The sequence below is a fragment of the Diaphorina citri genome, unplaced genomic scaffold, assembly GCF_000475195.1.
Source record: "Diaphorina citri unplaced genomic scaffold, Diaci psyllid genome assembly version 1.1 scaffold50, whole genome shotgun sequence".
In the NCBI taxonomy this organism is placed as follows: Eukaryota; Metazoa; Arthropoda; class Insecta; order Hemiptera; family Psyllidae; genus Diaphorina; species Diaphorina citri.
In genome coordinates this window covers 350,623-363,404 of record NW_007377487.1, presented here as the reverse complement: position 1 = coordinate 363,404, position 12,782 = coordinate 350,623, and the positions used below count along the sequence as shown (strand labels likewise).

At 33.8% G+C, this 12,782-nt stretch overlaps 4 protein-coding genes across 4 annotated transcripts in view; 2 read left to right on the top strand and 2 right to left on the bottom strand.

Annotated features, from left to right (window-relative positions):
• Window positions 1-558: 558 nt before the first annotated feature.
• LOC103515929 (nucleoporin NDC1) lies at window positions 559-3,415 on the bottom strand. Its single transcript, XM_008480875.3, has 3 exons — window positions 2,325-3,415; window positions 885-2,143; window positions 559-673 (listed from the first exon to the last, which is right to left on the bottom strand). The coding sequence occupies exons 1-2, from the start codon at window positions 3,216-3,218 to the stop codon at window positions 1,391-1,393; spliced, it is 1,647 nt and encodes a 548-aa protein (XP_008479097.3). The 5' UTR covers window positions 3,219-3,415; the 3' UTR covers window positions 559-673; window positions 885-1,390.
• A 193-nt stretch (window positions 3,416-3,608) lies between these two features.
• Window positions 3,609-4,458, top strand: LOC113470165 (ankyrin repeat and SAM domain-containing protein 6-like). The gene is made up of 2 exons (XM_026828396.1): window positions 3,609-3,778; window positions 3,915-4,458. Exons 1-2 carry the CDS (start codon window positions 3,632-3,634, stop codon window positions 4,026-4,028), a joined length of 261 nt encoding a protein of 86 aa, XP_026684197.1. The 5' UTR covers window positions 3,609-3,631; the 3' UTR covers window positions 4,029-4,458.
• A 137-nt stretch (window positions 4,459-4,595) lies between these two features.
• Window positions 4,596-6,480, bottom strand: LOC103515668 (suppressor of cytokine signaling 5). The gene has a single exon (XM_008480608.3). It carries the CDS (start codon window positions 6,204-6,206, stop codon window positions 5,019-5,021), a length of 1,188 nt encoding a protein of 395 aa, XP_008478830.1. The 5' UTR covers window positions 6,207-6,480; the 3' UTR covers window positions 4,596-5,018.
• A 1,312-nt stretch (window positions 6,481-7,792) lies between these two features.
• The window catches only part of LOC103515919 (EH domain-binding protein 1-like), a 38,893-nt gene continuing 33,903 nt past the window's right edge, over window positions 7,793-12,782 (top strand). The window contains 4 exon segments of the mRNA XM_026828138.1: window positions 7,793-8,100; window positions 9,839-9,947; window positions 10,273-10,434; window positions 10,716-10,945. Of these exon segments, the coding sequence (XP_026683939.1) occupies window positions 9,844-9,947; window positions 10,273-10,434; window positions 10,716-10,945 (496 nt within the window). The 5' untranslated portion in view covers window positions 7,793-8,100; window positions 9,839-9,843.

The following is a 12,782-nucleotide window of genomic DNA, read 5'->3' as shown; positions in this document are numbered from 1 at the left end:
TACACAATTAAAATTCAGCCAAAATCACTTTGCTTTTCAAATAATATCGATTTCCCTTTATTTATTTCTTTTCAGAGGGATTTGCATATGGATACAGGTCAGAAGAAAAGAATGAGGACAAATGAGTTAGAAGCTGCAATAATTCACTTGCCAAGATGTTCAAGACAAAAGAATATGAAGCAACCATTTTTTCAACTAGGGAAATTCTGAGCTCTGCTTTGAAGAAATACTTTGAAAAGCTTCTTGGAATCCAGTAGTTAAAAGTTGAACATCTTCAGGGGGGAAAATGGGCTTGAATAAACAAATTACTGCAATATTTCACTTGCCAAGATGTTCAAGACAAAAGAATATGAAGCAACCAAATTCTGAGCTCTGCTTTCAAGACATACTTTGAAAATGTTATTGGAATCCAGTAGTTGGAAGTTGAACATCTTCAGGGGGAAAAATGGCTTGAATAAACAAATTAAAATAACTCAATTTCTAATCTAGCTAACCAATTACCCATGTTATTGTTTTTGTAAGCTAGAAAACATGCAAGATGGCTGTAAAGGTCTATCAAATATTTAAGGATGAATGGAAAATGAATATCTTATAGTAACATAAACATGTATAACTATAGAAATGGTTACATATGTCAACTAGTCAAAAAAGTCAAAAGTACAGATTTTATGACCTCACAAATGTACAGATTTCTTACATGATAAATGATATACATATTAATTATACAAATTTTCATAAAACTATTGTCAAGATGAATTATATTCAAATAAAATTAAAAAAGGCTCTTTTTATTTTGACCTCTTTTCAATTTATTTAAACAGAAATAATGAAGTTAAGTAAATATTATGAAATAACATTGAGAACCAAATCTTGAGCTAAGAAACCTCACAAATGTACAGATTTCTTACATGATAAATGATATACATATTAATTATACAAATTTTCATAAAACTATTGTCAAGATGAATTACATTCAAATAAAATTAAAAAATGCTCTTTTTATTTTGACCTCTTTTCAATTTATTTAAACAGAAATAATGAAGTTAAGTAAATATTATTAAATAACATTGAGAATCAAATCTTGAGCTAAGAAAAAGGAAAGGAAATCATTTACTAAGTTTGTATGTTCTCTGATGAAAAAATTAATCTATAGGTTTATTTACACAGAAAAAGATACAAAGAAACAATTAACAGCAATTATACTTCCCATAATTATGTATCATAAGGTTCAATAGCACTTTGTCTAGTTTTCAAGTACTTTTCTTGAATATCCCAATTCTATTTCAAATTAAGAGCTTTTACATGCAAAATCATTGAATTAATTAGAGTCAAATGGGAACAAGAACTTATTATTTTCAAAATCTAAACTTCTTGTCAATTTGTAGCCATATTAATTGATTTGATTTTTATCTTTGTTATTAATGTTAACATTGCTCAAAGATTTCAACTGCAGCAGAGCTGTCTTGGGCAAATTTAAACTATCTAAGTAAGTAGCATAGTAGTTTGATATTTTATACAAACATTGTATGATACAATAACGTATTTCTCTTTTATACTTGTGCTTCACACTGTGCTTAAATTGAACTGCCCCCCCTGCACTCTTGGCATCTTCAACAATGGCTTTGAAATCTAAAAGAATTAAAATAATGTCATTGATATCATTGCTTATGACACCATAAGCTTCCTCATTCAATGCTTCACATATAAGTGCTGTGAGACTACGGATTGACCAGAGAACACATTGATAGTCATTCAATTGAGACAAAACAACTTGCTCATCACTTACTAAGTAAGTATAAATTGGTAAATTCTTCAACTTGTATAAATTATTTTTATACCTTGTCAATGCATTTGATGCTAAAGTAACAATAAGGTTTGATTTTTTAGGTTCTACATGTTTGAATGAACTATCCTGGACCAGATTACGCATATTAGAATGATTATGTAGATGTAAACTATTAGATATAGCTGGGGGATTATTGTGCTTTTCCTTTTTGGAATTGTCATGGTCTAATAATTTCATGTAATCAGTGATATTCTGTAAACACTTTTCTTTAACAAAATTCCATGTTTTAGGGTGACCTCCAGGTTGACTTAGTTTGTAAATTTCTTTACGTCTCTCTTGATTCTGTTCTGTCAAGAGATATAGCTGGGGGATTATTGTGCTTTTCCTTTTTGGAATTGTCATGGTCTAATAATTTCATGTAATCAGTGATATTCTGTAAACACCTTTCTTTAACAAAATTCCATGTTTTAGGGTGACCTCCAGGTTGACTTAATTTGTAAATTTCTTTACGTCTCTCTTGATTCTGTTCTGTCAAAAGAACCAAGTCTAAATAAACAAGTTTTTTAATGCATGAAATTTGATGATCTTCAGACAGTGCTTGTAATAAATCTTTGATGGTGAATACATGACGTTTAGTCAAAACAACATTGAATATAAACAGGATTAAATTGGTAGCATACAAAAACATAGTGTTAGTTAGAACAGCAATCAATACAAAATGTACACTTGACAACAAATTCATTTTTTCATTTGCATGGACAAGCAGAAGTTTTGCAAAGACATTCAAAATCAAATCTCTAAAAATAATGTATAACACAATGAACACCAAGGTTGGTCTAATAGCATTTTTGAAGGACTTAACCAGGATAGTTCTAATATTGATTTTAATATCTTGAAAGATTGTTGTTTGTTGATTTGCTTTAAATGCAAAAATTTCATGTTGTTTGAAAATGTAAGAGTTTAAGAAGTAAACCAATCCTTCCCATAGACCCAATGTAAATATGAAAACAAACACTTCATTGACACAATATGATTTGCTTTCGTCTTGACACTGGTTATACATGACCGTGTAGTTGTAAGGTAATAGAAATGATAAATAGGACCAATTAGCAATTGCACCAGCAAGCATGAGTGTTATACCTGTCCAAATATTTTGATACAGGAAGTTTCTCATCAGGAGAATGATTCTATTGGAAGAAGAGCTTTCTAATATACGGCTGTCCTTTTGGAATCGAACACACAGCAGGAATATAAACACCACATACAGGAATATTCTTAGCCAAAAAGAGAATGGTTTGTAGGGAACATTGTTCAGTTTTAGTATGCTCAGAAGCAATTGAAATAAAAATCCAAAAATGGATAGACTTGAAAGTTGAACAAACATAGTCCATCTCAGAGCTTGGAGCATACGTAACATGTAAAGCTCCTTCATGATGGAGCTGAGTCTTGAGTTAATCGCACAAGTATGGTAGTTTACTCACTCTTATCTCTTGAATTCCTGGGTGTTACTTGGACTGGAGACACCGAGCGAAACTTTTATTAGAAACACAAACACTGATTTAAATGAAATGAAAACGAAAGAAAGGATCTGAAGTCTGGACTCTGAAGAAAGAAAATTTCACTTCTCTGGTTCTTGCCTCTTTTTTTCAAATTTTGAAAAACCCCGCGTCAAGTTACCGGTATTTTTTTGTGCTCGTTGGAAGTCCTTGTAGGCTGTGTTCAGAAGAGGAGAAAGTGGCCGAGTGTTGGAAAAAAATATACCTACCTACTTATATTGAAAATTGAAATTGTAAGAATCACTTTTAACTTCAATCTTTAATTTTTGTCATATTGTTATCTTCTACAATGGCTGAAATTTGCTTTTTGTTTTACCTGAAATTCCTTGGGCAATGTTATCTTAACTTTGTTTTCAGAAAGAATCATGGAAAATTAGAATGTTTGCTGAAACAAATGGACTTACTGGACTATCAAAAACTATTTGTAGAACAAGAGGTAAGCATCTAATATTTGGTTCTCTTTTTCCCACCCTTTGATGTTGGCAACTAAGTTGCTAGTATCTGGTCCTGCCACTTGAAATAATAATAATGAGGGATTGCAAATGACATTCTTCACTATTTCTTTGTTCTAGATTGACAACAAGACTTTGTTCACCCTATCTGACAATGATCTGAAGCAACTTGGCATTGAAGATGAAATGGAGAGAGCCAAAATTGTTGATAAACTAAATACCTATAATGATTAGCTCTTGAATAAAAGGAAGGTAAGGAGATATTAAAAAAAATATGTTGCATGAAAGATGCTTGCATTCTGCATGATTGATTTTCTTACAGATTAGTGTGAATTAGGACAAATAGTTAATTTTATATTTTTGAAGGACCATAAGACAACCCTAGAACACTTTTCTTAGTTTTTTTTATTTATGTTTTTGACAGGTAAGTTTGCTACAGGGACAAATGCCCCATGTAAAATTTGGGAAAAGTTTGTTATTAATAAAATTCTACTAATTTCAAAGATGAAAATTGAGCAGGTACAGAGGTACTTGTCATTGTGGTTTTACTCTACAAAATAATAAAATAAAACAATTTTTATGTGTAATAATAAGTAGTTTATAGATTATTGTATTTTAAAATTTAATAAAACCTAGTGTTCAGATTTTTCTAAATTAAAAAATATATAATATTATTTAATTATTTAATATAAATGATAAAATTACATTTCTATTTACAATAAAATATTCTTCTTGGTACCTACATGCTGTAAAAATAAAAAAAAAAAAAAAAAAAAAGAGTAGGTAATAAAGAAATAAATTGGTTTGTTTCTAAATGGTATGTAAGTAGGCATATGACATAAATGAGTGGGTATAATTATTGGCTAAAAATATTTTATGTAAGTGACAGGGAGGTCACAGGTAAAATTTCTAATTAATATGTAAATCATAGGTGTACCTATTTTATTGGTGCTATTGCTATTAATGTGTAAAAATATCAATTTCCTGTTATCTTTATGTCTTATGCAATGACTAAATAACTTTGAGGACTATACCAACAGTAATGTAGGTACCATAATTAATCATAAACTTTAGTTAAATCTATATTTTTTATACAATACATATAGAAACAAATAGTTATTACTTACTAAATAATACTCCAGATCAGTGCTCCACTGCTCCTGGCTGAGTGTAGTGCTGTAGGAAATAGAGTGAGATGATAGTAATGTAGGTGTAGTAGTGAGCTCATAGCTCATTATCAAATCCTCTCACTCTCACCCTTTGCTTATAATGATATTCTTTTAAATATGATTTTAATGTTTTTGGTAGTTGCAGTTGAGAAATACCATCATAAGAAATATTACTACATATCACAGAACGACAAATATGTTGTAGAGGAAATGTAAAATTACGATGTAGAGGTATAGTTAACATGGGCTCGAAGAACATGACCAGTGTAGGATCCTTGTAATGTTCAATCAAGCCACATACTGTAGGAGAAGCATACACATTGGGATCATGAGAATCAAAACTAAACTTGTGATTCCATTGTTCAATCCGGGCGTGAAGTGAGCGTCCAAACTTACGGAAACTAACAGAGAACAAATATTCTTCTTGTGCAGAATCTCGTAATAGAAATGTTCCTTCTGGCCAAGACTCAAGTAACTTCTCAGCTTCATACCTATCCATTTTACCCCAGTAAAATGAACAGGATGTTATGTCTTTCAAGTCTGGAACCAAGCAATGAATGTAATCCACAGATGTGTGGACAACAGTTTCCAGCTGTGTTAAAGCACACTGAAATAAAGCTGTCAAGTTATCCATTGAGAGTTCTGGTGGCAAATTAACAATTTGAATATGTTTTGGTCTAAAACCTGGTGGAGGGTCAACACCCTCTGCTATTTCTCGTGCTCTTTCTATCCTTGCACGTTCATCACAGTCTTCAGTGGAATAATCATCAGGGTTAAACTTGGAAAAGTCTATAACGGGGAGTAGAGCTCTACTTTGTGTTGAGTCTGGTAAATCATTCACTTCACTATCCGACACTCTCTTGTACGCTGTACACACACAAGGGCTTGTATCTACACTATTATTCTTTGAGCGAGCACAACTAAACTTCAACACCCAGTTATTTTTCTTTTTCTTACTACAAGATGCACTGTACACTTTGGAGGATCTCACTGTTCTAGATTGTTTCTTATGTTTGCAGCTTGATGTACTAGGAGTATTGTTTAATCCTTGATCACTACCACCGTACTTATCTTGCATGATACGTCCAATCTCATCTGTACAATCATTTGAGGAACAGGATGGCTCATTATCTTCTACCTTATCTTTGTTCTTCTTGGATTTATTATCTTGGCTATGTTTGTCCATATTGTCACCATCTGCACTATTTCTTATGCTTAATATTGAACTGAATCGCAAACCCATTAGGTGTAAAGAAATCCTGTTTCCTTTTTAAGGACCATTTCCTTCCTGTGCAACATAGACAAATGAATGACCTCAATAATATTTCATGCAACTTTTACTTCTGGATAGAAAATTCAATTGATCATACACGCTAATGATGATTATAGTTACCTCTTATCTGTTTAGGTATAAAAAAAACATGCAAACTTGTAAAAAACAGGAAAACTTCCAAAAAAAAGTAGGTAGTAACTTTTCGCAAAACGAAATCTGGAATAATTGGATTTTTCCTTTTTTGAAAGGAGAAAGAAGTGGAATGAAAAAAACAACGAGCACAAATCCTTTTTCCCTCGAGAGGGATTTAAAGTTGAAAAAATCCCAGGGCCCAGTCTATTGTTTATTAACCTCCAAGGTGTGTAGTCTGCTACATGCTAACCTCCTTTGAGAATTTTACCATTCGTCCCCACCTCTCCGTCGGATTTTTATTTTTTATTTTTCACGTGGTCCGGGGTTTCATGAATGTCAGCACTTTGAGAATTTTACCATTCGTCCCCACCTCTCCGTCGGATTTTTATTTTTTATTTTTCACGTGGTCCGGGGTTTCATGAATGATATATTGCTCCCCACAAGTGGTACCCTTTGTCATCTTGGCAGCCTGCTGGTGAGCAGGAAGGCGGCTGTTCCAGCATTTCTCTCTTGTAGGCTGTGTTCAGAAGAGGAGAAAGTGGCCGAGTTCTCAATTATTCCAAAATGGTAAATTTCAAAGGCCGCGCTTACAAGCAGCAATCCATGTCTGAATTTAATAAGATCCATGTCTGAATTTCTCTAATAATTTTTAATTGAAGAAATTCGTGACTTTGTTCAAAATCCATTTGGATTACCTACATTGTCCATTGTCTCACAAAAAAAAAAAAATAGTAGGTATCTATTTATCAAAGGTTTCACAATCTGCAGGTCGAATGAGTCGACTCTTTGTACCTCTAATCATTTGAAAAAAATCCCGCCTCGTGTGGACCGTTGGCCGTATGGCCGTTGCTTTCCCAAAATTTTCTAGTATACCTAGTACTAGTTTTTATCTTTTTATCAGTTGGCTTTTTATTTTTTATATTTTGTTTTCATTTTGCTTTAATTTAACTTATTTTACCGTCTCCAACTTCTTTGTGCCTTCCCTGGGTTCTGGAGGATTTTGTTTTAATAGATCGTTGTTTCTTGTAAATGTCAGGTGAATAGATAAGAGTAGTGATAAAGCTTGTAGGAGAACCAGAAATACCTTCCATCATATATAGCATCTGGAGTTACAGACCCAGTACCTACATGATCAAATGAAGTTCATGCGTTGATCTTCATCAGCTTCATCTTGTTTGTCAACTTTATGGTGTAAATCATCAGATCTCCCCCTAGGAAAGTCACTTCACTTCTCTCAGTCATGTCAGTCAATGATGATCTGGGTTGGACTGATGTAATGCACTTGGTTAGAAATCATCAAGTTTGCTGTGTGGAGCACATTTTACAACACTTACAGACCAAGGAGAACAGTCAACTGTTTCTAGGTGTTGTGGTTCTAGAGATAGAGCGATCAGTGTGTGAAATATGAACTGTGAATGGATCTCGTTCTTATAATATAAGATTTTTAAATTGTTATATTACCTACTTAATTAAGCAGATAATAAGTAGCCTCAGCAACAGTTTTACCTCCAAGTTCACCAGTCCCCTAAATTCTGCTTAATTTCGCTATCACCTGTCTCAACTGAACTATTGTACTTGGTATGAATCACTCGGTTAAATTTAGCATTCAGATATCATAAGGTTATGCTTCATTATCAGTTCTAGTTGACTATCACTATAGTGTCTGTTAAGTCCTCTACAAAAATCTCTGCTTCCTGTTGGTGCTGAAAAATATTTGGACCATAGTAACTTGGTAAGTTTTTCTCGAAAATATAAAGTGTTTTATTGTGATGTAAGTGCCTTGTTTTGTTATTATCCCGAGGAAAAGAACCCAAGTTGAAAGCTACCTATTGCTGTTGTTTGCTTAATTGGTACCTACTTGCTTTCTGTACTGAAGATGGACTTTTGAATTGTTTTCTACAGGCATTGCCTGTCTATCAGACTCCCCTCCAACGCAAGTGACAAAGACAGACCAGTCTAGTTGAAATTTGATTTTTAGTTGTTTTCTGTATGGTATATGGTATATCTGTCCATGAGACAGACAACACTAGTTATGTAAGTTTTAAATTGCGTATAACAAAATTAATTACAGTAGGTATTTTGGATTCTTATCAGAATGTATCATGTGTTCTTGTTGTATTGGGTAGCTTGTGGATATCCAAGCAGTGCATGTAACTCCCTAAAGAAAATTATGTTGTAAAAAAAATTGATGTAGGTATATAAAATTATTGGCAATGGTTGTATTGGTTTTGATAGAACAAAAATGTATCAACTTGTGTACTAATGTTATTTTTGGTGGAAAGGCAAGAGAAAAAAAAAAAATTACCATGTCATAACATTAGTAATAATTTAGACAAGAATTTTTGCATTCTCTCTTCAGGATTATAAATTGCCTACCTACCAAGAAAACCTCAAACATCCAATGAAATGGCTCCCTATTTTTCCCAGATGGCTAAGTGAAACTAATTTCTCTATGTTCCAGATGGTTCAATCAAACATAATTTGTCGGAAATATCAGCTCAGATTGATCAACTTACCAATAGTTTGAGTGGATCTGACTTTGCCAGTACCCCCATGAGTGGTAAGTTAACATCGAAATAATTTAATTAGGTACCACAGCAATAAATTTGGGGGCCCAGCACAGTTGAGTCAATGGTAATGTCCCTTGCTTGTCATGCAGAAGGTCCCGAGTTCAATTCCCTCGATCGAAAAAAGCACTATTTTTTTCAATGGTAAGTAGTTACTTTGGGTTGGATTTTGCAGCCGACTACGAGCTACTTAAAGTCGTCCGTTTACGCGTGCAGCCAACCTCAACGTCATTTTGATAATAAGTGAGGACATTATTTGTAAAATGCGAAGCGTGCAAAGTTGCTTCAGGAACGTGCTTTACATAAACGTCTCTAACTGACTCTTACTCTTGGCTTGCATGTGTTTTTTCCAGTGGAAAGTATATCCTGGGTGAATAAAGATGATTTGACGCCACAAGCAGAAGATATTCCCACTAGTCCTGACATGACACCCCATCCTCTGCAACCTCAAGTCAAGAAACCTTCTATGTAAGTTTAGAACCAATGTTCATTTAGCAGGTCTCAAGAAATCTTCTATGTAAGTTAGAACCAATGTTATTCTAGCAGGTCTCAAGAAATCTTCTATGTAAGTTTAGAACCAATGTTCATTCCTTGTAGGGCGTTTCTTCTTCAGAATGTCACCCTGTATAAATTATATTTTTATGATCCATCAAAGAAAGTTTTATATGTTGTAAAGAACGAGAGGATTTTTAATTCTTGCCCCTTAATTTTTTAGTTAGATTGGACAACTACGATGATATTTAGAAGCCCAGATTAACTTTCCACCCGATTTTTTTTTTTTTTTTTTTTTTTTTTTTTTTTTTTGAGAACCAAAAAACCATTACTTGGTCTAATTTTCAGGTCATTTTAAAGTGTTTCCTTGTTGATTTCTAGACCATTGATATGTGATGCAACTTTTTTCAGATCCAATGGCTTCTGTTTGGAAACGTCTGCAAAGGGTTAACAAACGTGCAGCCAAATTTCAGTTCACTGCCTCTTTTCACCAGCTCATTTTGGAGAGCACCTCAAAATGGTAAGATACTGGTATTATTATTATTTTTCACATAGAAATAGAAATCTCTTCAGTTTTATTCACATTTCCAGAGGGTATAGGTACTTACTAAAAAGGTGTATTTTCCTTTTTACTTTCCTTATCCTATAGTTAATTTCAGAACAATCTGGGTTAGCACCAGATATTTTTCTCATTCCATTTCTTAACTGCTTCAGGGTTTATATGTGACCTGGAAAAACTGGAAAAGTCATGGAATCCGAAAATTGGCCAAAAAGTCATGGAAAAGTTCACTTCATTTTGTTAAAAGAATACATTTGTTGAAAATTGTATTTTCTTCTCATCCTAGGACTCCAAGCAAGCTGAGCATTGTTTGGACACGGAGAAGTCGTCGTGTTGTGACAGAGCCTATGTTATGGGAGCCCACTATGACAGATCCCTTGCGAGGTGTTGTGGTGTGGGCTGTGCCGGAGAACAAAACCATTTCGGTGACATTGTTCAAAGATCCCAGGTATCAGACATTTTTTTCCCATAAATGGTCACAAAAGATCACACTCAGTCAAAATTAAATTTAAATTCAGTAAACAGTTGGGAAATCATAGGATTTGCTCATCAAAGGAGAATGGATCCATGGTTGGGGAACTGTTGGCCAATGGTAGTTTCAAGGTTCTCTGTATTCAATATTTTGTTTTAGTATACCTACCTAATATTACACATATGAATTCAAAATCTCCTTTTGATAAAATATCAAAATACTCACAATTTTTGGCTTCCTGTTTTTAATTTCCACAGGAACCATGAGCTAGAAGATAAAGAATGGACATTTATCATCGAAGACATTTCCAGTGGTGGTAAAAGGCGCCCTCTAGCAACAGCTGTTCTCAACATGAACAAATATGCAAGTGTAGATTCTACTCAGCATCAGATGAATTTAGAGTTCAAACCATGCACAAAGAAGATTGTGTCTGCAACTCTGGATCTGACGTTGAGCTGTGTTTTTCTACGCGAAGGAAAAGCCACGTGAGTAAAATAGAATAGAATAGAATATACCCTGTTTATACTGCCAGAATGAGACTGAAAAGTCCCTTTACTCCCGCAGTCTAAACAAGGTCTCATGTATTTGGTACAAAATAGGTGTATTTTTTTATAAATTAAAACCTTGCTTAAATTTAACAAAAAAGAAAAAAAAAGTAAGTTCTCTATCATTGACATTATGACACCATGGTCAGAGTAAAATAAGTTCTCTATCATTGACATTATGACACCATGGTCTCTAAAGATATTTTGTTAAACATTGAAAAATCCAAATTCAGGATAAACCGTCGAATAACTAATCAGAAGCGCCATTCCTCTGTAGAGAGATAAACAGGGAGGGGTCCCTAATTCCCTATCCAAATACTCACCATGTCAAACCCTGCTTAACTCGAGCAAACTTGATTGATTTTACACCAGCATATTGTGATTGGTTACCTTGAAATTTAAAGACCGATTTCAACTAAGCAGACTGTTTAAAATTTTAAACTAATGTCTGGGAAAAAAAGATAAGCCGAAAGAAACACTCTTCATGGAAATCTTCTCAGCCAATAAGAGTAGAAATTTTTTGAAGATAGACAAAATACTCTAGTCTAATTGGCTGAAAATGGGTCTTGTTTTAGCGTCAACGCGGTCGACTTGGTCTAAATAGTGTAAAAGGGCCTTTAGTCTCCCATCACATGATACCTACGTACTTCCTGTTAAATGTTGCACCGAAAGGGCTTGAGGGAAAAAGGGAATATTTTTTTTCACTCTCGACAGCAAAAAAAAAGCCGTTTGTTTTGAAGAATCAGTAGTCAGGCAGAGCAGTTTTTAGTGGCAGTAGGCAAAACAATGAGTGGTTTAGGTAGTGGAAGTAAATAGTGGAAGTTGATGTGAAGAGTCACTTGTGTAGTAGTGGAGAGGAAATGAACCCTTCACATGATGATGATTGTGAGAATTGTTGATTCTTTTTAACCTGTTGACTTTTTTTTTCTTTCTCTTGTTCTTCTTCGTTCTTCTTTTAAGTAAAAAGTTTGGACCGATTGCAATACTTTCATTACGAGTATAGCTCGCTATACTGTAGTAATAGAAAGTAAAAAAAAAATAGGAAAGATACATAGAAAGAAAGAAAGAAAGACAATAATGGTGATATAGATTTAAGTATAGAAATGCCAGGAGGATTTTTTAGTCCGTCCTTCCTTTATTATTACTAATAATAAAACTTTAAAATTTTTTGTGGTAAAAAAGGGGGTTTTTTTTTTTTTTTTTTTTTTTTTTTTTTCGGTGGGCAGTTGGACATCGAACCCGAGACCTTCTGCATGGCAAGCAAGTTCGTTACCACTGGACTAAGCTACCTTATCCTTACCAAGTACTGTGATAAAGGAATTGATTAGTTATTCAAAATTAACACTTATCAGGTCTTACCGTCCCGAAATAGAAGAGAAGGAGACAGGATAGGAGAAATTTTAACATATGTATTTATGTGACCCTGTGTTTTATCCGCCGCGCCACAACAATACATCACAACAAGGACTTCTATTGACCTATAACTACAGAACACTTCTTGACCATGTTGACCTTTATTGACTTCGGTTATTAAACTCGTAACATATGTCATGTGCCATGTGTGAGAATGTGGTACTCATGTATTCTTTTATGCTATACTACATATCAAATGAAATGTCAAATTATTTGTGTTAAAGCAGAGCTTTTCCACAACTTTTTGTGCATATCTTTTTACACTGGTCACTTCTCGATTGAAGTACTCAATTGTCCTCACGAGGCTGAGTGCACCCCAAACTCCAAGCACAGAGCCGAAAAAACTTCGACCCCGCCGGGAATCGA

What these genes read in the sequence shown, in the direction of transcription:
- LOC103515929 (XM_008480875.3), bottom strand. Translation starts at nt 3,218, where the DNA reads ATGAAGGAGCTTTACATGTTACGTATGCTCCAAGCTCTGAGATGGACT. An exon ending in TTGTTTATTTAGACTTGGTT is followed by an intron (nt 2,144 to 2,324) that starts CTTTTGACAGAA and finishes CCCCAGCTATAT; the next exon opens with CTCTTGACAGAACAGAATCA.
- LOC103515668 (XM_008480608.3), bottom strand. Translation starts at nt 6,206, where the DNA reads ATGGGTTTGCGATTCAGTTCAATATTAAGCATAAGAAATAGTGCAGAT.
- LOC113470165 (XM_026828396.1), top strand. Translation starts at nt 3,632, where the DNA reads ATGGCTGAAATTTGCTTTTTGTTTTACCTGAAATTCCTTGGGCAATGT. An exon ending in AACTATTTGTAGAACAAGAG is followed by an intron (nt 3,779 to 3,914) that starts GTAAGCATCTAA and finishes TCTTTGTTCTAG; the next exon opens with ATTGACAACAAGACTTTGTT.